Source organism: Pleurodeles waltl, chromosome 6 (genome assembly GCF_031143425.1).
Source record: "Pleurodeles waltl isolate 20211129_DDA chromosome 6, aPleWal1.hap1.20221129, whole genome shotgun sequence".
NCBI classification, from domain to species: domain Eukaryota; kingdom Metazoa; phylum Chordata; class Amphibia; order Caudata; family Salamandridae; genus Pleurodeles; species Pleurodeles waltl.
Window position 1 is genome coordinate 1016398266 of NC_090445.1, and position 23985 is coordinate 1016422250.

A 23985-nucleotide genomic window follows, 5' to 3' on the forward strand; every position below is an offset into this window, starting at 1 on the left:
TATTGAGCGCAATGGAATTTTAAACAATAAAGTTGTGTTGATGCGCGGAGTGAAAAATAATTATACATTTTTGATAAACAGAATATGTATTTAAATAATCTAAAAACATTTCAAGATGGTACTTTGTGCCTTACTTGTAGAATCCACAGACTAACGGCTTGCCACTTCTGTCTGCTTCATCAAAGCAAACTTCAGCCGTCTGTCTGTCCAAACTGGGGAGCTTCTCACAAAGCACGCCTTTTCCTAGGAAAAAGAAAATAAAATGATCACAAAATTCAAAACAAGTATTCAAAAATACCAACTCATGTGGCTTCTTTCTGAATATATGCCTGTACAATACAAAGCAGAGCACAGCAAGCTATTAATAATACGTACAAGTGATGCTGTAGGAACTATTTTGTCATGAGATAACCATAATATATAATTAATGACCCAGTGCTTTTGATTAAGTTTAATGCTAAATTCTATGTGGAGGGTTCGGGTGATAAGAATTTTCAATACCTGCTGGAATCTCCAGACAGAGGTCCTCATTATGACCCTGGCGGTCTCACCGCCGCCGGACCAGTGGTGCATACCGGCATATTACGACAGCAGCAGTTTGGCCACTGTCAAACCTCCGCGTCCCCACCTGTCCCGCCGCTTTACAACGGCCGCCCAGCTGAAGGTTTCCACCTGAAGCCTGGTGGGAGTCGGATGACCACCAAGGTCATTCCGACTTGGGACACAACCAGCATTTTCCTGGGTATTCGATCGCCACAAAATGCAGGCGGTAAGGTATCCCGACGACAGGAACTTGCGTTCCTGTCGCCAGGATACCCCCCAAACACCTCCGCACACACACATGCAACAACACACACAATCACACAGACATTCACAACATTCACCCCCATAGACACGCATACATACTCCATACACATCACACACAAACTCACCATCCCCCACCCCCTCCCTTCAACTACATTCATACACGCACCTGCATGCACTCACTCACACCCCCCTAACACATTCACCCATGCACACCCCCACCACCGTCCACATGCACACACACACCATCACCACATTCACACACAGACACTCCTACTCCCCCCTCCCATTTATGACACGCATACACACAGTCACACACTCACACACACACACACACACACCCATTCACACACCCCCAGCCCCCTCCACGTGTGAACGGCACTTACCTCGTCCAATGAGGTGCTCCTCCATTAGGAGAAGGGACAGGCGCTCCCACCGCCAGCACTGCCACGCCATCAGAAGACCACCGTGCAGAATTACTGTTTTTAATTCTGTGTGGCAGTCTTTTTCTGGCGTGGCCGTGCTGGCGGTGGAACCGCCTAAGCGCTGCTGACGGCCATGATGAGTACCTCCAGATATTCGACCGCTGGCGGTGCGGATATATGGTGGCATTCAAAATACTGCAGTCGAAAGACCGTCAGCACTGCATGTCTTCCGGTGGCCGCGGCGGTCTTGGTAAAAGACTGCCACAGTCATAATGAGGTCCAGAATTCCTACAATTACAAGTTAGACCACAACAAAAAGGGAGTGGCTGAGTGGACCTGCTTTTTAAAAAAAAAATTCTAGTGGACCGTTTCGTTTTTCACAGCCAGTATACTGCATGTGGTAAACTTCTGAAAGAGCCTGTGTACGAGGCAGAGGGAATAATGGTGGAAGAGGAAGTAGAAGGTGTTACTGGGCAGGAGTGAGCACTACAAGCCTCCCTGTGCCTCAACTGTGGGCACAGAAGGGGGCAGGGAATGGGTCTGGGTTGCAATTGAGGCCTTTCCCTAGGCAATTTTACTTACTAGTTGGAACTTCTGGGTGCTGTATTTACATCTTCTGGGTGCGGAACGCCAGCCTAATTATAAATGTGCAGAACAGAACTCCACACAGTAATTCCATTCCACTCAATTTGTAATCCATGCCGGCCTGCAAATATGCAACATTCTGTTACATGCCATAGCCCTGTGGAAGAATGACATTTGTATTCAGCAGCAGACAGCTAAAGCTATCTGCAGCTACATACTAAAATGTAAACTTGTTCACATTGATAGTTACATGCGTTCCTGAGATAATACATGATTGGGGAAGGAAAATAATATGTTGAGTGACTGAAACAAAAACGCAGACACATAAATGTTTTTGTATAGTGGAAGGATAGAGAAGACCTCTAACTGCTTGACGGACAGTAGACTCATATTAGGTTCAGGATATCCTGTCCTGAAGGTCAAACCAAAAGCTAATGAAAAGATAAAGAGAGGTGCTGGTTTATTTTGTACGGATTATGACAAATCACAAAGGACTGTGGGACGAGTTTCCTACTTGTGATCACAAGGCACCAAGAGCACAGAAGGACTATTAGTTATTCTAAAAGTTTAACAACGACTGGATGCTTTCTTGATAAAAATGTTTATCAGCCCCATACTTTTTCTGTTGGAGTTCTAGCTGTGCAAAGCTCTATAGCAGCTCAGTATCCACCAACCACAATGGTTCTCACAAACACAAGTATGCACCCAGGTCTTTTCTGCTAAGCACCTCTCACATCCAGAGAGTACTAAGTTCCAGAAAGAAAAATGTTAGCAATAGAAAACAAATCTGCATTTATAGAATAAACATTTATAGAAATAATGTCTTCCACAACTTTACAATCTGTCTGAAACTTTGAGGTTGGACAACCTTACTGGCTTAGACAAGGCAGAACTAGAGCAGCTGGCAAGATAAAAATGTTCTTTAGGAAATGAGATTTAAAAGACCTGAGCTGATCAAGGATCAAATTGCTTAAATGCATGATTCCAGAGATACATTTTCATTTAAGCTTTATAGGTGTCCCATATTTGTAGGAAACACATTGGGTTGTTGGTAGTTTTGTTACATGCAAAAATCAGACTATTCATTGGGATTATGCAGATTTTTAGGATTTTCCCTGACATTCTGGGTTTGTACGTTGCAATGTAATACTCCAGCACCTGAAATGCAGTCACCCTCAGTTGAAAAGAGGGATGTGGAGTGTTACAAATATACTTATCATTTGATCATCAATGGGGGGCGCTAGACAGTTCATGGAAAGTTGGACTTTAGTGCAGTTCTACCAGCTGTGAGCCACAATCTAGTAGTTATCCTACCACCTGGCTCTTAATTCCCCAGCAAACGATACTCCAAGCATGAAAGAGACTCATGCACTTCAAGAGCAACTAATTTGACCCCACAAATGCATGAACACTGAAATACAGCCTGAAACTGCTGAATCATGTGGATGGCTGTCGAGCTCAAAATGGTGACCACACGAGGCACCTCAGAGACTCCTGACCGCTGTAAAGCCACAGCCCTGAACCTGAGAAAATGGATGTTGCCGCTATGACCTGTGGTACTGCTTGGGCCGACAGTGCTTCAACTGGGATTGAGCGGATCAAAAAGACGGGGGCGGCTGCAGTGCCGCTGCTGATCGAGAGCAGCAAAACTGAGAGGAAAATGCCATTCAAAGGCTGCCTGCTGCCCGAAGGGCCTACTGCAAATGTGGAGATTTGCCACTGAAATGGCAGGTGAAACCCAAACATCGGTTAGGAGTGGGGAACGCTGGCACTAAGCAGCTGCGGCCGGGAGGCCTCCTGTACAGAGTGAAGCAGTGCTCATCAGTGTGATCGTATGAAGGCCGGAGGCAGGCCCTGCCTCCCCTTATGGTCTCTTAGCGGATTCATACAGGGTGCTCAAGATCTGCTGGGGCTGCTGATGGACAACGGGTCCTGTGGAGATTGCCGCACAGCTGACCCCTCTTTCCTGGACGTCAGCTGCTGTGGGCCTCAACATCGCGGGCGCAACAGAGGATGAAGATGAAAGCGCCCTGTACCTTTGCGGACTGTCCTGCTGCCAGCACTAAGCGAGTTACAGTGCCTCATGACCACGAACACTGTTGGGCATCTCCCGCCCATGGTACTCTATATTTGAAGCGCTTGTATTACGGCGGTGGGCCCCAACTACACCGCTAGCGGAAAACAGCCATTTGCGAGGTGCCCCTGCCTTTCTGGAAACACACAACCCCAGTGGCACATCTAGATCCTTTAAGACTAAAAGTAAGGCACTTAGGCATTATGGCATTCATCCACTGAGACTGTCTTCCTGCCTGTAATAAGAGAGGGGGAGTGCCTCGCGATCAAAACCACTGCCCTGCGGTTGCCCTCCCTACCCCCCAGGGACAATCTATACTTTGAGTGCTTGCATCACTGCTGAGATCCCTCACGGCGCCACTAACTCAGGGCTGTCATTTGCGAGGTGACCCTGCCATTCTGGACCTGTGCAAACCCTGTGTCACATTCAGATCCACTACAGCATTAAGATCCAGCTGAGTTGCAAGACCTTTGAGGGGGTAAGTGGCGTGGGTGACGCCTGGCGCTGCTGCAATGGCTTCTGACCTGTGGGTCTAGGAGACGGAGGGGAATCCAAAGATTGCCCCCATGGCTGCTCTGCAACCCTTGCTGCTCCCAATGGTGAAAGCAGACAGAACCCAGCCACGGCTCACATTTAATGCGCAATGGACCACCAGGACTACACAGACTGTGGCCATGGATCAAGGAATGAATGCACTGAGTCAGAATAAGTTGGCCCTAGAAACCCTACTCCTTGCCATGCAGCAGAGTTTACAATCTATTGATGGTAGGATACCCTGAATTTGCACATAGAAAGAGTGACCATCAAGCTGGATAAACCAATAGTGCGAATAAAAGCAGGAGAACAACACATCTCGGTGACAGAAGATGGACTTGCACTCGCTGAACACGAAATGCCTGAACATGAAAAAATTGCTGATCATGATACAAGCTAAGAACGAAGACAGAGAGGTGTGTTCCCACTGTAACAACTTAACATATCACAGGTATTGCAGAATCCACAAACATCGGCAAAATGGAACTGTAGTTAGTCATGCGGTGTAGTAGTCATGTTAAAAGACATTTTTGGCTCTGACAACCTGTCACACTTGCTGGCGGTGGAGAGGGTGCACAGATCCCTGGTGCTGTGACGGCCCCCAGGGGCCTCTTTGTGTCCCATATTAGCCAAACTGTTAAACTATCAGGACCGCCACACAATGCTCCAGCTTTCGCGTGAAAAGAAAGACATTAAGTATCAGGTAAACTGTGAGGCATTCTATCTGGACTTTATAGCACCAGTGCAGGTGGCCTTAAAAGTATTACTCCCTACTAAAAACACACTCCAAAATGAACTCTATGCAATGCTTTACATGATGCGCTTGTGCACAGAACATCGTAGAAACTCGAAAATCTTATCAACATCCAAGGTAGCGATGGACTTAATTAAACAAACTTCTATGACTGCCAGCTTGCCCTGGAGACAGATTAGGCGAAAGGTGGTTGAAAATATGACACTGATTTGCCCCTGGCTTAGAACACTGAAAATGTCCCTACTGCTGCCAAAGAAGACCTTAATAGCCAGTAACTAATGTGTTGCTCAGCCACCCCCAACGATCGGGTGAGTTAATGGGACTCTGGCTGCCCTAACGAGGATACACCTCACATGACTGTCTACTGTGTTATACCAGTACATACTGGTGACTGTTATTTCTGGTTTATGATTACATGTTTCCTGTTTGTAGGTTTCGGGCATGCCCTCATGCTCTAGGGGCGTGCTGATATTAATCAAAAGAGGAATGTCCTTCCCTGTCACTCACACTGAGACTGACGATCAAGGTAGATATGCAATAATACAAGCTAGCTTGTGTGGCACATTGAAGACCCTAGTGAACACATATGGACCTAACACTGACAACTTAGAATTTTACATTCAGCTCTGGAACCGGCTGCACTCTGCTAGCTTCTGGGATGGAGACCTTAATACATATTTAGACCAGTTACAAGATAGATCGGCGCAAACCGACAGGTATGGGCAGGGTCCTACATGAGAGAATGGAAGAGTACAGACTGGTGGGACTCATGGCAATTAAGAAATCCTGACAAAAGGGAAGGCACACTTGCCTCCAGGTGCATGGCTAGTAGACCTGCCTGCTTTACTGGCTATCGACCTGGGAGGTGAATACTGGGGCAGTAGAGGCCTGATATCTTCCCAAGACATTGTCGGACCACTTGCCAGATAAGGTGACGGTGTACATACCCATGCATATGCTTACACAATGTATATAGTATTTTCAGACAACAACGCTGCTGGACCAAGTATAACGGGAGGGCTTGCAATAGGACATAGTATATTTTGGTAAAAACACAGAGTTGGTACAGGGAGCAGATATCCTTTGGACGCATGTAACGTCACAATCAAGGGAGTTTGCATATGCACACAGGCTGGTGTCTACGCACATAACTGCATAAGATTGAAAACACACTAAGGATGCTAAATCGCAACTATGAGACCGTGCCGCACTATGAGACCATGCCGCGGCCTAGCACCCTCGCTACTATTAGGGACTAAATTACAAACTATCAAGGTATTGCAGAAAGTGAACTGCGATATCTCCCCCAACACAATGTGGAAACAGCACATGGGGAGGGGGCCTGTGGCCTGGCCAATCGGTTGAAATCCACCTGGGCACGTAGCCACAATATCAAAATTACTGATCCTGGAGGTGAAGATAGATATAGAACACCAGCTATTCTGTCCACCTTCTCGGGCTTCTATGTGCATCTCTAAGCTGCAAGGGGTTCGGCCATAGGCGGAGAAATCACCAAGTACCAAGACAATGTAGTCATAGCGTGGCGGTCCCAGGATCAGCGGGAATACCTACTGCAAATTATCACAGAGGAGGAAGTGAAGGAGGCTATATGCTCATTTCCCAATGGCCAAGCACAGGGCTAGGACGACCTGACGGGCGAATCTCATAAAGAATATGAGGAACTACAAATGCCACCTCTTCATGCAATGTCTGAGAAAGCATATCATAGGCAGGTGCACCTCGCTCTCTCTGCAAAACCCTAATTATCAAGTTATTAAAAGCTACAAGCAACCTGAATACTGCAAGTCTTATCAGCTACTATCCCTGTTAAATACTGATGTGAAAATACTGCCCATTAGGCTCTAACCACTGATGACGAATTTGGTACTACCAGGTCCATCAGGTTTATACCAACCCGCTCCAGCACACAACTTGCAAACATTATTTGCTCTGGTGCCCCAACTAGACACTTCCATGGCAGCAGCAGCAGCAGTACTGCTGGATGGCACCAAAGCCTTTGATTTCAGCGAGTGGACATACATGTTCACCGTACTAAGCCGAATGGGCATGCCTGAGGCTTTTTTAAGATGGGTGTGCCTCCGATATACTGACCCAGTGGCAAGGGTGCTTGACACACATCAGAAATACTACCTGTGTGCAGAGGTATGCGGCAGGGCTGCCCACTGTCCTCAAATTTATTTGCACTTGCCCTTATATGCGTACTCCATCAGAGATATGCGAACTCTGCTGCGCTTTTGGTTGAGACCCATCAGTGTCTCCCTATACGTGGATGGCGTGGTGCTGTATTTTTGCGACCCAAATCTACAAACTCTGAGAATATACCCGTTTTGAAAAGTACTCCAGCCTCAGCATAAATTGGGTCGAAATCTATTGTATTTCCCTCTAACACCAAGCATGCAACCATTCTCACTGGACTTTCCTCTGGAAAAGAGCACAGACTCAGTTAAATATTTGTGGGGTCTGGATTCATAGAGACTCAGACCTGGTGGTTTGTGAGAACTACGGAAGGGCATTGCCGAAACTAGAGGAGCAGGTTGCCTGATGGTCCGGAATACTGCTATCACTGACGTACAGAGTGGCGATCATGAAAATGACAGTGCCCCCCCTTTTCTTTACCTCTTCACCAACATCCTCATAGTGCTGCCGCAACAATCCTTCAAAACTGTCAGACTTAATGATAATACTAGCTTGGGCAGGAGAGCAGCCCAGCATCAGCTGGGACACAATGACACTTCCATACTCACAGTGAGATGTTGGCACGCCAGACCAATATTTATACTACTTAGATCCCCAGTGCAATACGTGCATTATTGGTATAGCCCCCTTGCAAAAGCACCACACTTAGCAGTGGAGGCTGATGATGCACATACTAATCTACTCAATGTCATTTTGCCACATAGATACACACGGATACGCCTGGTGGGAGACAAACACTATTCATTGGACTACGACGGCATGGAGAATACTAGGCATGCATGCTAAGAAGCCTCTTTTGTATGCCCAGCACTCCCACTGAAAAACCACCCGGCCACATCGGTCACCCACGAGGCTGGTATACTTGCTAAGTTATATAAGGCCAAACTAAAGACCATCAGGGATGTGTACCCAATTCGAAAGTTTGTTACTATGGCAGATATCCTACGCACACAGAGCCAGGCACCGCTACTGAAATTTACATGCAATCGCCTTCGGGCCACTCTGACGGGGGTGTATTCTTCCTTCCTGACGAAACACCCCCACGCTAGGAGCACTCCAAATTTTGTTAACTAGCCTCACACACATGAATCTCATCACAAGATTGAACAATCCAGGCCCATGTGATGGGCCAACAGCCCAGAACGTAGCATTAGACAGATGGAATGAAACTCTTCACACACCCTGAACAATGAAGGAATGGGGATTTTGTTGGACTGCTCAAGCCAAACTGTAACTTACGCATAATTCATTCTAAATTCTTACAACAAATGTATTACACTCCTGTTAGGATGCATAAATATGGGTTAAGGGAGGATGCAAGCTGCTTGCGCTGCAGGGTAATGGAAGCAGATTTTCTACATTTGGGGTGGATGTGTGGGCCAGTTAGGCTGATTTGGGAGTGGGTGATGACTGCCCTGTCAGCCATGGAAATGGAACAAGTGAACTGTACCCCTCCCCCTCCCCTCCCCCCGGTATGATTGCTCGGCTTCATCAACCCATGCATTGCAACTTTGTGACAGTGGCGTTGCTACTAGCGAAACAGAGAGTAGCTGTCCATAGGGGAAAAAGTGCAGTGCCAAAAGCTGGTTGCTTGATATGACATATTGCAAGGAGCAGCTAGAAATATTTGCTAAAGAACTGCCACCACCATCACGCCCAAGAGACATCAGGAGTCCACTCACAATGTATTTACTGACAGCTCCAGACGTGATAAAAAGTATTATGCAATTTGGGAGACGGTACCGAAGGGTGATGGGGTCAAAATGCTTAGACTAGCACTACCGCTAATGTACCATAAATGTGATATGATTGCTACATGCGGTAACTGATGCCATCCTCTTTGTATCCGTTTTTATATGCTGTAGAACCTTAATATAAAAAAAGATATAGATCGTCAATATCTCTTACCTGCTCTTAAAGCATCAATCACTATATCAGCAGCCACTTCTGGTGGAGAACAAACAAGTACTCCAGAGACTCTGAAAATAATAACAAAACAACTTCATGAAATATACAACCTTATTTGAGATTTAGGTACAAATTCTCTGTATGAAGCCAATAAGCTAAACAATTTGTTTTAAAATGACAAACTCTATTCCAGAGATCAAAAAGTGATTTCTAAGGACTGGCTACCATGGATGGAAATAAACATAAATGGCACTGGCAGGGCATCCTTGGTGTAGCGGGAACGGAGTACCTCGCTAATATTGCACATGCACTTCTTCTCCAAAGAAGTACGTCGTACGCCCAATTTAAAGTTTTACAAGGTGCTTTATTCAACAGAAATCTGCAGCAGCTTGTTTTTAGTCCTAACGTGTTTCGGCTCTCATGATGAGCATTGTGTACAGGTGAACAGTTTCTCAATTTGAAAGTGACCACGTGCTTTAGTAGACAAATGATTTTCAAGGGTGCTCTGACACCAAATGAGACATTATGTTGTTAAGCGCAGTGCCATTTACAGATCAATATTCTAGTGGATATAGGCATAAACATTGCAGTCATATTTTTCATCCAAGCCGTTCCAAAGCGTCTCATATTTAATTCTGCCATAAACGCAGCCATCATTGTCACTTTGTTGTATGCTTCATGCTACACCTTTGTGCACATAAAATCAGCAAGTGGGAATGAAGATATCCCCTCTAACACCTCCTGGCCACCTCTGCTGCCAATTATGGGCAGGGTAAAGTCCCAATACCTTTTATCTTTAGTGGAGTTGGGAAGGTCAGGCTCCCATTTCTTAAATCCATGACACACTTTCTCCACTGAAGGGAGCCCCAGACTTTAGCAGGGCAGCCTCGGCGTAGCAGGAACAGAGTACCTCGCTAATATTGCATACACACTTCTTCTCTAAAGAAGTACGCCATACGCCCAATTAGTGTGACAAGGCGCTTTATTCTACAAAAATCTGCAGCAGCTCATTCTTAGTCCCAACGCATTTCAGGTCTCATAATGAGCCTTGTTCAGAAATGTGTAATTTCTCCATTCAAAAATGACCACGTGTTTTTGTAGACAAATGATTTTTCAGGCTTTTCCACACTTAGTAAGGCAGTGTGCAGATGGAAGGCCCTACACCTGGGGATGCCTTACAGCAGGGTGAAAAGAGACCAGCTAAGGAGAGTAAGCGGAATACGGCACTCGCAGGACGGAAGGCAGGGCGCAGACATACGCCAGGTAGCAAGTTGGGCCTAATCTAAACATTTTCAAACTATCCCCTTGTAGAAATATGGTAAAACGAACACTATGGACTGAGCCCCCTCAGAAACGAAATCTGAAGTTGCCTACAGACAAAAATGGGTCAAAGAGACATGACAAACAGAGGCCAGGACTCAAAGACCGATCAGTCACTGCATTTACTAATTTTGTAATTTTGATTTTAGTGAAATTGATTGTTCTTGATTTATGAAACAGACAATTAAGTTTGATTATTGGGTCAATGTAAATGTTATTTAATTAGCAGCAAAATTAAGGCCTTGCCACAGTAACTGAATGTTAATATTAATAGGCAATTACACATGTGTCTATAGCAATAAAAGCAGCCAAGGTATGTCCACAACTAAGTGTGCACAGACTTGTTTGTTGAAATGTTTGAAATTACAGATAACTGGAGTGAGACAAGTGCATAAGTTATGAGCCCTGCGGCTTGCCGGCTTCATCGCCGCTGTCCTTACCTCGTCTGTTAATTTCGAAGCAGCAGTGTACCTTAATTGCCGCTGCGTGTGTTTGAAAAACTCAGCACCTCACTGCAGCATCAGTGGCCGTATCCGCACACCAGCTGCCTCGCGGGCCAGATGGTTCACGGCATCACAGTGTTTGCTGGAAAATAGGCTGCTACCAAAGTGCTCGTGGTTAACCAAGGATCCGACAGTAATCTCCTGAACTTCAGCCTCACATCGCAAGCACAACCAGAATGGACACAAAAGAGGCGAAGAAAGGAAAATCAGCCTCAGCGGTAAAGGTAGAGGCTTTGTTAGTACCAATGCCCAAGCACGTGCAGGAGCAATTCTATATACATGATCCACTGGCAAACTTTCTGGTGGACCACAGCCCCCATTATAGAGTTTTTTCTCTGCATCTCCACTTGTGCTACTTGTCCCTTCTATATCAGCACATACATTACCTCAAACCTTGGGGAGCAATAAACATGGCTGGCAGTGTGACTGTGCTGGGGTCTGAATCTCCCATACAGGGTGACCAGACGTCCCGGATTTCCCCAGACAGTCACGGTGTCCCGACGCTTCTCTTAGTTTTAAATAACTGTCCCGACTTTTGGGAGATGTAGTCTTGTAAATGGGTGTGAGTATGTATAAACACACACATGTATAGGCACACACTTACAAAGCTACGCAAAAAAACGGAACAGGCCTGATATAAAAGTGAGAGAAAAGTCTTTAGTCCTTCTTTTAAGTCTAACCTGTCCCGGTTTTTGCTCTTCAAAATCTAGTCACCCTACCCGTGAACCGCCTTGTATCTGATCGGATGCTCCTATCAGAAACCGGACTCATGTTGCTGAAGGGGCATGTGGTCAACAGCAAAACAGAGCTTCCTCGCAGGCTGATGGCTTTGAGTCACAACTTGCTCCTCCGCTGCCCCGCCAAGATAGTATTATTGCACCAGGCTCTCTGACATTGGTGAGTGCTCTCCCCAGGGACAATGTTACACAATCTGACTTGCCTGCCCCTCAGTCCGCACATTCAAATCAGCTTAGCGGCTTAGTGATTGAGGGCATGGCGTCCCTGAGCGCAGTCATGTAATGAGGGAGGAGGGGAGGTTAGTCGGGAGAGAGGGCTGTGGGTGGAAGGGAGTAGGTGTTAGGGCTCACTGTGGGGTGGTGGGGGCACTAAGCTTTATGCCAATGTTTTAGCAGTAAGGCTAGATTGCATAATTGATAAATTGTTCTCCCAATGACAGCAAGGGTTTATTCCAGTAAGGGGAACTATGGACCATGTCTGTTGGGTAAACGCGCTGTTTGATGCTGCAGCAGTTTCAGAGGAACTCATGGCCCTGGTCCATTCAGATTATGAAAAAGCAGTTGACAGGGTGGCCTGGAACTATTTATGGGCCAATATGAAATGGCTCAGAATTGGAGCTGGGTTTATTTCTGCAATCCAGTCGGTATGTCAGAACCCCATAGCTCGACTCCAAATAACAGGGGGGGTGAATCCAACCTTAATAGGATTTCGAGAGGGAGCAGTCAGTGCTGTCCCTGTTCCCCATTATTGTTTGCCCTATACACTGACCCGCTGATCAGGAGACTGATTAGACCCATGCGGTTCCACAGCATGAGTATTAAAATCCTGGCGTATGCCGGTGATGTAGCAATTGTTACGCCTGATCCAACTTTGGTAATGCAGGAAGTAGTAAAAGAGGGAACAAATTAACCTATGGAATATGGCATGACTTATCCCAATGAGCCAATGAAGCCCCTTTACCACTGACTTACAACTCACCTAACACCAGTCTATTCAAGTACTCAAACTAACAACCATCATGCAAGTAACTGCGACCTTACCAACTTAGTCCTGGCGTTTCAAGAAGCTTTGTCACAAGTCGAAAAGTGCAATATAAGCAGTCTTTTCAGTGGGAGCACACAAATCTAAACCTGTAATCAGGGGAACCAGCATGACTGTAGAGCCCAAGCCCTTCTTTCAGTAGTACTCTGAAATCTCTTTTTTGTTTAGCACATAAGAAAACGTTGCACTGCCAGCCCAACCTAAAAACCTATGTAAATTAATGTAGCCCTGGGCATTCCACACTGCTGTCAAATACGAAAACTGCACTCTAACGTCTAAAGAAGAATATGGAAAGGGAGCGTGCTGGTACTGCAAAACATTTCCCATGAATGGCCTCCTCCTATCTGTGTGGCTGGCAGAGGAAACCAATTGCTGTAAATTATCTAGTTTTTTAAAACACTTTAAATTAATAGCAGTACAATGTTGTGTGTGCCCTCAAAATTCAAGCTCAGGAAGCCACACTTCTGCTGGCTCGGGCAGCTGGATAAATAAATATAATAATCAAAGCTGCGTGGAGGGGAAGCGTTTTTTCTGTGGAAACACATGACTTCTGTCCAATGAAAACCTGTACTACTTGTTACCAAAATGTGGGCCGAGCCAAAGTCCAGCTTTGTAGTACTTTAGAAAGCTCTTTTTTTAGGTTGATCAGATTATGTCTGCCAACAGTTTAGCTGTTGAGTCAAACTGTTACAAAAGGGGTCTCTAGTTGGCGGTCTGATTACACCCTGTTGAAGTAGGGACACTCATTTTAGTCAGGGTATGTGGTATACACAGCTCAGATAACCCCTGCTCACCCCCTTGGTAGCTTGGCACAAGCAGTCAGGCTTATCTCAGAAGCAATGTGTAAAGCATTTGCACATAACACACCATTTTTAAAAAGCCAATATTTATCTGTGTAAAACAAGAAAAATCCAACATACAGTAATCAAGATATGAATTTTGCAAGAATTACTTAAAAATATAGTTCCTTGTAGTCAATAGCTCCATCTGGGGCTATCATGGCATCGTGAACAACAAATCCAACAGTTCAGGCCGACCGAGGGGTTACGGGCCAGCAACGTTGTCGGGAAGACCCACAAGCAGTACCTTGGAAATGTAGGGCGTTGTGGTCCTCGTAATTAGATCTAGAGTACGGCTTTGCTGACGTAGGCGGGCGTTGGTTCTGCAGGTCAGTGCAGGGGTTGTCGAGCCCTTTAAGTCACACGTGTTGCAGATTAAACTCCGAGCTGATGACGAAGTCAGGGGTGCTGGCAATGATGGAGTTGGGGCTGTGGTGCGAAGCGGGACAATGCAACGTGTGGTGTCTCCAGGTCGCAGTGCAGGCAGTGGCATTGTTGTTGCTGAAGTGTTGTAGTCGGTAGGTCCAAGGCAGCAGTATGACGCAGGGAGGGATCTGTGTGGTGCCCGTGGGTCGTGGTCCAAACAGGGGCACCTGTTGACGATGCTGGAGTCTGTGGCGCTGGCGTCAGTGGACAGGGGCTGCGGTGCGGGACAGGACGGTGCTTCATGTACCTCACAAGCGGTGTCCTCGGGGCCATGATGCAGGCAGCGGCATCAGTGTCAGTGTAGAGCATTGTCATCGGAAATACCAAGGCTGCGGTGTGAGCAAGGTGCTGCGGACTTCAGGGCCCACAGGTCACGCTGCAAGCAATGTCCCAGTGACAGCATCCGGTGGTGTCGTCGGTGAGACCAGGGTTGCGGTGCGAAGCGCCGCATGGCTCCGTGCAGCATCATCAGGTCACAGTGCAGGCAGTGGCGTCGTTGACGGCACTGTGGTGGTTTTCCTTCTGTTGCAGCACAAAACACACAGTTCCTAGTGCTGAAGGGAGATGAATCTGAAGTCTTTGATATCCCTGAGACTTCCAACAGGAGGCAAACTCTACCTCAAGCCCTTGGAGAAAATTCACAAGCAGGATACACAGCAAAGCCCTGTCTTTGTCCTCTTTAAGACAGAAGCAGCACCTGCAGGCCAACCCAGCAAAGCACACAAACAGCAAAAGGGCTGTACTCCTCCTCCTGTAGATCTTCTCCTTGGCAGAAGTTCCTCTTGATCCAGAAGTGTTCTAAAAGTCTGGATTCTTGGGTCCACTACTTATACCATTTCTGGCCTTTAAAGTACGCAAACTTCAAGGGAAAGTCTCTGTTAACAAAATTCTGCCTTGCTCCGGTCTTACTCCAGACACACTCCAGGGGACCGGAGACAGGTACAGCCCTTTTAGGTGTAAGTGTCAGCTCCTCCCTCACCTCTCTAGCCCAGGAGACTCATCAGGATATGCAGGCTACACCCCAGCTCCCTTTGTGCCACAGTATGGAGGGGATTCAAAACAGTCCAACTGTCAGTCTGACCCAGACGTGGAATACACAAGCAGGCAGAGGCACAGAATGGTTTAAGCAAGAAAATGCCCACTTTCTATAAGTGGCATTTTCAAACTGACAATCTAAAAAAAAACTTTAACAAAAGGTGTATTTTTAAATAGTGAGTTCAGAGACCCCCAAACTCCACATCTCTATCTGCTACCAATGGGAAACTGTACTTAAAAGATATTATTTAAACGCAGTCCCCATGTTAACCTATGAGAGAGATAGGCCTTACAACAGTGAAAACCAAATGTGGCAGTTCTTCACTGTCAGAACATGTAACACATATCAGTATGTGCCCTACCTTTAAGATACACTGCACCCTGCCCATGGGGTTACCTAGGGCCTACCTTAGGGGTGACTTACATGTAGTAAAAGGGAAGGTTTGGACCTGGCAAGGAGGTACACTTGCCAGGTCGAGTTAGCACTTTAAAACTGCACACAAAGACACTGCAGTGGAAGGTCTGAGACATTTTCACAGGGCTACTCATGTGGGTGGCACAATCAGTGCTGCAGGCCCACTAATAGCATTTGATTTACAGGCCCTGGGCACGCATAGTGCACATTACTAGGGACTTATGAGTAAATCAAATATGCCAATCATGGATTACCCAATCACCAATACAATGTACATAGGGAGCACAGGCAAGTTAGCACTGATCAGCAGTGGTAAAGTACGCAAAGACAATAAACCAGCAAACACAGTCCAGTATACCATAAAAATAAGAGGTCAGAAGGCAAAAAGACAGGGGAAACACACCAAAAGATGCCAGATCTAACACACACCTAAAAAAAGGCATGCAATAAAGCGTACTTAAATAATTACAAATGTTCTGAGAAGAAAAAAATAAATGTACAAGCACCTATGATATATGATGCCCAACAATTGCAACACAAAGGAAAGTGAATCAATATATTTTTTTCCCTTTAAAAGCATCAAGTTACAGTGAAGAAATACAGTAAGAAGCTACCTACAGAACAGGGATTTCATGCACAGTGAGAGCACTTATATGCAGAACTGGGCTTAATTTGTGCCTGAAGTTGCAGGTCAACACTGGCACTCGCTTTCCCACCATGACTTAAAGAAAAGAAAGTTGAAAGGCAAAGACAGGGAAACAGTGGTAAAATGAGAAAGCCAGGAAGAAAAAGAACCTAGAGCAGTGAGATAAAGAGAAAGGAAATGTGGAGTGGGAGAGACATGATCACAACGAAACGGCTTTGTTATTCAGATCTGCATTCGGCAGCAGGCCCTAACAAATATCAGCTGCAGCCTCTAACAAAACCATTGGGACCCTTACTCATTTTACATAAAAAGAAGTGATGTGGTATAATACATCCAACTAACTGTTCACAGCTTGGCTGTATAAAGTGCCAAGGGCATTTTTAAGACTTGAACAAGCAGAAGGCATACTCACCTTCAACAGTAGATAGATGACTCCAGAACGTCCTTGTTATGCATGCACAAGCTTCCTAAATATCCACATTCCTTCTTAACCAAAATATGACTTACTGTGCCTGTAATCGCACCATTTAAATCATTTATTCCCAAATGGTCAATAACTTACAATCATGATGCATTTTATTTATTTTAGACAGAAACAAATACACCTAATCTCAAAATGCCCATAATTTGCTCTTCAAAATTCAAAGTAAGCACTAAAAAGTCAGTCATCTACTCCTGTCTATCACTATGTATATTTTAGGAAACAACGAGAGGGAGAAGACACTTCACTAATGGTCATAGGTAGTTAAAGTTCACCTAAGCTCAAAACACCTAATAAAGGATGAACTGTGTGATTAACCCAGTGGGCACCAAGGACGTAATGGTTACGGCCGTGGCTGCGTCGCTGAGGCGCCATGGACGTAACCATTACATCCTACTACTGGCCCTCGGGGGAAGCACCCCCACCACCCCCCATGGCAGGGCTGGAAGGGGAATCGCTTCCCCTTCCACCCCGACCCAGACATCCTCCCAGTGACGTCTGATAGCGTCAGAGTGCAATCACCAGCTGACCTCATCAGAGGCCGCCCCAGCTTCCAGTGCGGATCTGAAGAGAAATGCCAAAGCATTTCTCTTCTGATCATGTAATGGGGGCTTCAGAGGCTTCAAAGGGAAGGTAAGGAATCTCCTTCCCTTTGAAGTCTCTCAGAGCATTTCAGCAGCCGGATTGTGAAGCGACCTGGCTGCTGAAATGCCTACTAGGCACCAGGGATCATTTTCAAAAAGGAAATTGGCATAAGGGGAGCGAGCAACCACTTGGGTCAAGGGTCGCTCCCCAGGGGGGGCAATTATTTTCAAGGCCTTTTGTGCCCCCCCACCGGGGGCAGATCGACCTATTGTTATCAGGCCGAAAAACTTCCAGGCTCCAGGTATCAGTTAGGCAAGGGTCGCTCCCCTGGGGGGCAAATAATATTCAGAGCAGATTGGCCTATTTTTATTAGGCAGACACCACTAGAAACCAGGGAGTTATTTTTTTTTTTAAGGTCAATTCCACGCATGGGGAGCCACCCCTTAGGCAAGGGTCGCTCCCCGGGGTGGGGCAAATATATTTTAGGCCATTTTTGCCCCCAAGGGGCCAGAAACCACTAGGCACCAGGGAGTTTTTTTTGCACCAATTTCACACAAGACGAGTGACCCTTTAGGCAAAATTTATTTTAGGCCATTTCTGCTCCCCTTAGTGGCAGATTGGCCTATTTCTATTAGGCCGATCTGCTCCCGGGGAAGGGGGGCAGAAACCACTTAGGCACCAGGGATTGCTGTGAGTTTATGTGTGTGTTTTGTTTGGGGGGCAGCCCCTCGGGCAAGGGTCGTTCCCCATGGGGGCACATTACTGTTAGCCATATCTGCCCCCCTTGGGGACAGATCGGCCAATTTTTGGAAGGCCCAGAAAGCCCACCAGAGACCAGGAAATATATTGTTTTTCAAAATAAGAGGGTGGGGGTATGGCCACACTCCCACCCCAAATGAATGGGGCGAGAGATGGACAGAGGGGGCAATTACTCCCCGATCTGCACCCTGGGGGGAGGGTGGGGGAGGGGGTGGCAGAAAGTCTGCTAGATGCCAGGGAATAACAAAAAAAAAAAACAATAGTGTGGCGGTGGCTACAAACCAGTATGGGCATGGTTATGCCCCACCCCAACTGAATGAGGTAACAGTCTTTCAGCTCTCCCCCCAACACTAAAACATCTTATCCCATGGCAAGCAAGAGGACATTTGATTATTTTTGGTTTTGATTTTACATTTGGGCCATGAGAGCTGGGCTTACTCTCAAAATCATCCCACTTGGAATGGTGAGGGCTGCACTTTTTGGACTTTAGGGCGCTGCCATGTAGAAAAATCCACAAAACGTAGACATACCTGAAAACTAAACATCTGGGTGAGTTCAGGGTGGTGTGCTTCACATGCACCCCCGCACCATTTCCCCCTGCTTTGCTTGAAATAGTACATTTTTTCCACATTTTTGTGATGAAACCTTCCGGAATCTTCAGGAATCCACAAAATTACTACCACCCAGCATTGTCTCATCTATACCGTTAAAAATTCTGCCCCACTTGTCAGCATAAAAATGTTTTTTTTCCAAATGGCACTTTTGGACCCACTTTGGATCCCCCTAAATTTTGACATGCTTTTGGCTCTTCCCTATCACAGGCACATGGCCCACCTACACAAGTTAGGTATCATTTTTACCGGGAGACTGAGGGGAACATTAGCTGGTAGGAAATTTGTGCCGGTGTAGTGATCCCAAACAGAAATGTGGGAACAATTGGATGTTTTAGCTAAATTTGAGGTTTGCTGAGGATTCTGGGTACGAAAACATTGGAGGATCCACGCAAGTCAGACCTCCCTGGATTTCCTTTGGGTGTCTAGTTTTCAGAAATGGTTGGGTTGGGTTTGGTTTGGTAGGTTTCCCTATATGACAGCTGAGCCCAGGACCAAAAACACAGGTCCTCCCCGCAAAAACAGGTAGTTTAGTAATTGATCATTTTGATGTGTCCACATAGGGTTTTGGGGCATTTCCTGTCATGGGTGCTAGGCCTACCCACAGAATTGAGGTACCATGTTTATCAGGAGACTTTGGGGAACGCTGGGTGGAAGGAAATTTGTGGCACCTCTCAGATTCCAGATCTTTCTTTTTGCCATATTTTGAGGTTTGCAAAGGATTCTGGGTAACAGAACCTGGTGAGAGACCCACAAGTAACCCCATCCTGGATTTCCCTAGGTTTCTAGTTTAAAAAAATGTGCAAGCTTGGTAGGTTTCCCAAGGTGTCGGCTGAGCTAGAGGCCAAAATCCACAGCTAGGCACTTTGCAAAAAACAGGTCTGTTTTCTTTGGGAACATGTGATGTTTTCATGTTGTGTTTTGGGGCATTTCCTGTTACAGACGCTAGGGCTACCCACACACGTGAGGTACCATTTTTATCAGGAGACTTGGGGGAACACTGGGTGGAAAATATTTGTGGCTCTTCTCAGATTGAAGAACTTTGTGTCACCAAATGGTGAGGAAAAAGTGTTTTTTGCCAGGTTTTGAGGTTTGCAAAGGATTCTGGATAACAGAACCTGGTGAGAGCCCCACAAGTCACCCCATCCTGGATCCCCCTAGGTCTCTAGTTTTCAACAATGCACAGGTTTGGTAGGTTCCCCGGCTGAGCTAGAGGCCAAAATCTACAGCTAGGCACTTTGCAAAAAACACGTCAGATTTCAATGAAAAAATGTGATGTGTCCATGTTGCGTTTCCTGTCGCGAGCATTAGGCCTACCCACGCAAGTGAGGTACCATTTTTATCGGGAGACTTGGGGGAGCACAGAATAGCAAAACAATTGTTATTGCCCCTTGTCTTTCTCTTAATTTTGTCCTTCCAAATGTAAGACAGTGTGTAAAAAAGATGTCTATTTGAGAAATGCCCTGTAATTCACATGCTAGTATGGACACCCCGGAATTCAGAGATGTGTAAATAATCACTGCTTCTCAACACCTTATCTTGTGCCCATTTTGGAAATACAAAGGTTTTCTTGATACCGATTTTTCACTCTTTATATTTCAGCAAATGAATTGCTGTATACCTGGTATAGAATGAAAACCCATTACAAGGTGCAGCTCATTTATTGTCTATGGGTACCTAGGGTTCTAGATGAACCTACAAGCCTTATATATCCCAGCAGACAGAAGAGTCCAGCAGATGTAACAGTATATTGCTTTTAAAAATCTGACATTGCAGGAAAAAGTTACAGAGTAAAACGTTGAGAAAAATGACTGTTTTTTTTCACCTCAATTTCAATATTGTTTTATTTCAGCTGTTATTTTCTGTAGGAAACAACTTGTAGGATCTACACAAATTACCCCTTGCTGCATTCAGAATGTTGTCTACTTTTCAGAAATGTTTAGCTTTCTAGGATTCAGCATTGGTTTCACACCCATTTCTGTCACTAACTGGAAGGAGGCTGAAAGCACAAAAAAATAGTAAAAATGGGGTATGTCTCAGTAAAAGGCCAAAATTGTGTTGAAAAATTGTGTTTTCTGATTCAAGTCTGCCTGTTCCTGAAAGCTGGGAAGCTGGTGATTTTAGCACTGCAAACCCTTTGTTGATGCCATTTTCAGGTGCAAAACCACAAGTTTCTGCTGCTGCCCTTTTTTCCCATTTTTTTGAAAAAACTGAAAATGTGGCTGTATTTTGCTAATTTCTTGGTCTTCTTCAGGAGAACCCACAAAGTCTGGGTACCTCTAGAATCCCTAGGATTTTGGGAAAAAAGGACGAAATTTGGCGTGGGTAGCTTATGTGGACATAAAGTTATGAGGGCGTAAGCAGGGGGAAAAGGCCTGGCACCTGAGGGAGAAAAGGCCTGGCAGCGAAGGGGTTAAGAAACAAGGAAAGAAAATAAGCAATCCTGAAAAAGCGTTGGGGATGAAATGGAAATCATCAGAAAGAAAAATGGCAGATACAACCAAGGGTTTTGTCTACTTTAACATGCATTATATTTTATAATATAACACCCAGCTTGAATCTCATGGAGAAAGCAGTATGTAAATTCGCAGTTCGCTTTCGCATTCGTCAAACTCTGTTTCAGGGGGCAGAAGGCTATGTGTAGGGTCAGGATACATGCCAACAGGGTCTAAACGACAGTTTCTCCTTCAGCTTAACTACCTCCTGGCAGAAATTGCCACAACCCACTGGCTCACTAGGGAGACTGGAACTTGGCACGCAATGTGGTCATGGACCGCACAGGCCCACTGGATGTGGGTAACAATACAGATCAGGTCACACTCGATGATATAGTCACAGACCATGGCCTTGTGGACATCTGGCGACTCACCCACCCGAGGGATTGGGAGTTTATCTTCCTCTCACAGAAGCATGGCACCCAATCTCGTCTGGAATATTTTTTCATCTCCCAACTTGTTGTTGTCCTTATGCAGGATGCGCACATCCTGAAGGTACAATCTATGATTACTCCCCAATTCCCCTTTCCTTGGACCTCGGGCTATCCTCCCCGAGCCACAAACCGTGGTGCCTCATTGTCTTTCACTATCTTTCCGTTCTGGGAAAATCCCAACTTGAGGCTCAGGTCTTCTCCTATCTTGAGCCTCACCACGCAACCTGTGGGTGGCCACAAAGACGACTGTTTGATGCCAATCAATGAGAGACAGCGCCCTCACCAATAAAGAGAGGGTGGTGTACCAGAGAACCCTGCAGGACGACATTACGTCCCTCACCCGCCTCTTTACTATATTACGACCAATGTTGTCTGGAGAAGGCCTGCATGGACATCAATGCCCTATGTACACCCAAGCCTGAGTATGTGCTGCAGCAGATGAAGAGCTGGCACTACAAACTGGGCGAGAAGACGAGGAGACTACTGGTGGTCCAGTTGCACCAACAAGAAGCAGCGTTGTCTGTCCCAGCCATCAGATCTGCTGACAGCACCATCCTTAGTCGGCTGCAGGACATTGTTAATGAGTTTGCAACATTCTACCAGGCCCTGTACACTCTAGAGGTGGCAGGGGACCCCGCCCGCCTAGATGCCTTTTTTGATAGCATACGCCTCCCCTGCATCAATGACTCAGACAGGGACTTCCTTTGGGAGAGAACACCAAGATGGGGACAGCACATGCTATCTCAAAACTCCCATACTATAACGCCCCAGAGACCATGATTTCCTGGAAGAATTCTACACGTGGGCTGGTGAGGAGGTGGTGCACTCTCTCTACAAAGTCTTCCAGGAGGTGACAAAGGGGACCCCTCAGCTCTATCTCCAATAAGGCTATGATTGCAGTTCTCCCCAAGCCTGGGAAGGAACCCCAGCTCTGTCGCAGTTAAAGGCCCATATCATGGCTAAATGGGGAAATTAAGATCCTAGCTGTGGTTCTGGAGTCTCACCTCCGGGCAGGGATCCAGACGTTGATCCACCACTCGCCAGTGGGGTTTGTACCTGGGTGCTTGTCCTGGAATAACCTCCACTACCTGGTCGACACATTATGGTTTGCTACGGAATTGATGGAGGGCGCCCTAGCTCTCTCCTGGGACACTGAGAAAGTGATTGGCAGGTTAGAATGGGACTACCTTTTTGCAAGTCTCCAAAGGTTCATCCTCTGTGAAGATTTTAGACACAAAGGGGGTCATTCTGACCCTGGCGGTCGGTGATAAAGCGGCGGCCAACCCGCCAACAGGCCGGCGGTCAAAAAAATGCAATTCTGACCCTGGCGGGAACCGCCAACACAGCCTGCCGCATTAACACTCCGACCGCCACGGCGGAACAAACAAACAGCGCGGCGGTCACCGCCAACAGCCAGGCGGCAGACAATGTACCGCCCACCCTATCACGACCCACCAATCCGCCACCTTTTCCGGGGCGGGAGCACTGCCGATAAAAACACGGCGGAAACAGACATTTCCAATGGAAAACGCTCACCTCGAGACACTCCACGCGGAATCCGGACAGCATGGAACCCGAATTGAACATCATACCTGCTCTCGTCTACCTGCTCATCTACCACGAGTACGAACTCCGGCGCACACGTCAACGGTGAGTACTGCACCTACGACACATGGGAGGGGGGAGGAAGAAAGGTTATGGGCATACACATATGCGACCCCCCCACCCCCCCAATATGTACACACCAATGCAGAGCAGGAAGTCACAGTGACACCACACAAAGACCCTTTAAAAATACTATGACACAACCAAATTTGGAATAAATTTTCATGTACAAAAAAAGCACCTGGAAATAATTGAGCAACCGTGAAAAATATTTACAAAAACCAAAAAGATATACACATCAGTGTATCACTGAAGTAACAAGTCCTGCACATCCTACGAATCTAACATGTCAGTGGGCCAAGGTTCTGCGAAACAAGGGCAAAGCCCACACACGAGACCTGAGTCCTTTGGAGAGAACACTGCAGGGGCATCCGATGTCAAAACTACAGGCACCTCAGGGGGAAGGGAAGGGGGGGCCACCACAGCCACATGAGTCCACGACGCCAGATCCACGAGGAGCCACCATGCCCACTGTACCATCCTGGGGAGTGCAAAGCCACAGTCTCTCAAGTCTCTGCAGTGGGTGGGTTGCCCACTGGACCATCCTGGGGAGTGCAAAGCCACACTCTCTCAAGTCTCTGCAGTGGGTGGGTTGCCCACTGGACCATCCTGGGGAGTGCAAAGCCACAGTCTCTCAGGTGGATTACAGAGTCCACTGGTCAAGGAGGAGGCATGGTGGGCACAGTGAACC

General features: G+C 46.5%; 1 protein-coding gene across 5 annotated transcripts in view; it reads right to left on the reverse strand.

Annotated features, from left to right (window-relative positions):
- LOC138300504 (inositol 2-dehydrogenase-like) overlaps positions 1 to 23985 on the reverse strand; it is a 207959-nt gene that overhangs the window by 100490 nt on the left and 83484 nt on the right. For all 5 annotated transcript variants that reach the window (XM_069239952.1, XM_069239951.1, XM_069239950.1 and 2 more), the window contains 2 exons: positions 9302 to 9372; positions 135 to 243 (listed from right to left, as the gene is read on the reverse strand). In XM_069239952.1, the coding sequence (XP_069096053.1) occupies positions 135 to 243; positions 9302 to 9372 (180 nt within the window). The remainder of the gene's footprint in view (positions 1 to 134; positions 244 to 9301; positions 9373 to 23985) is intronic.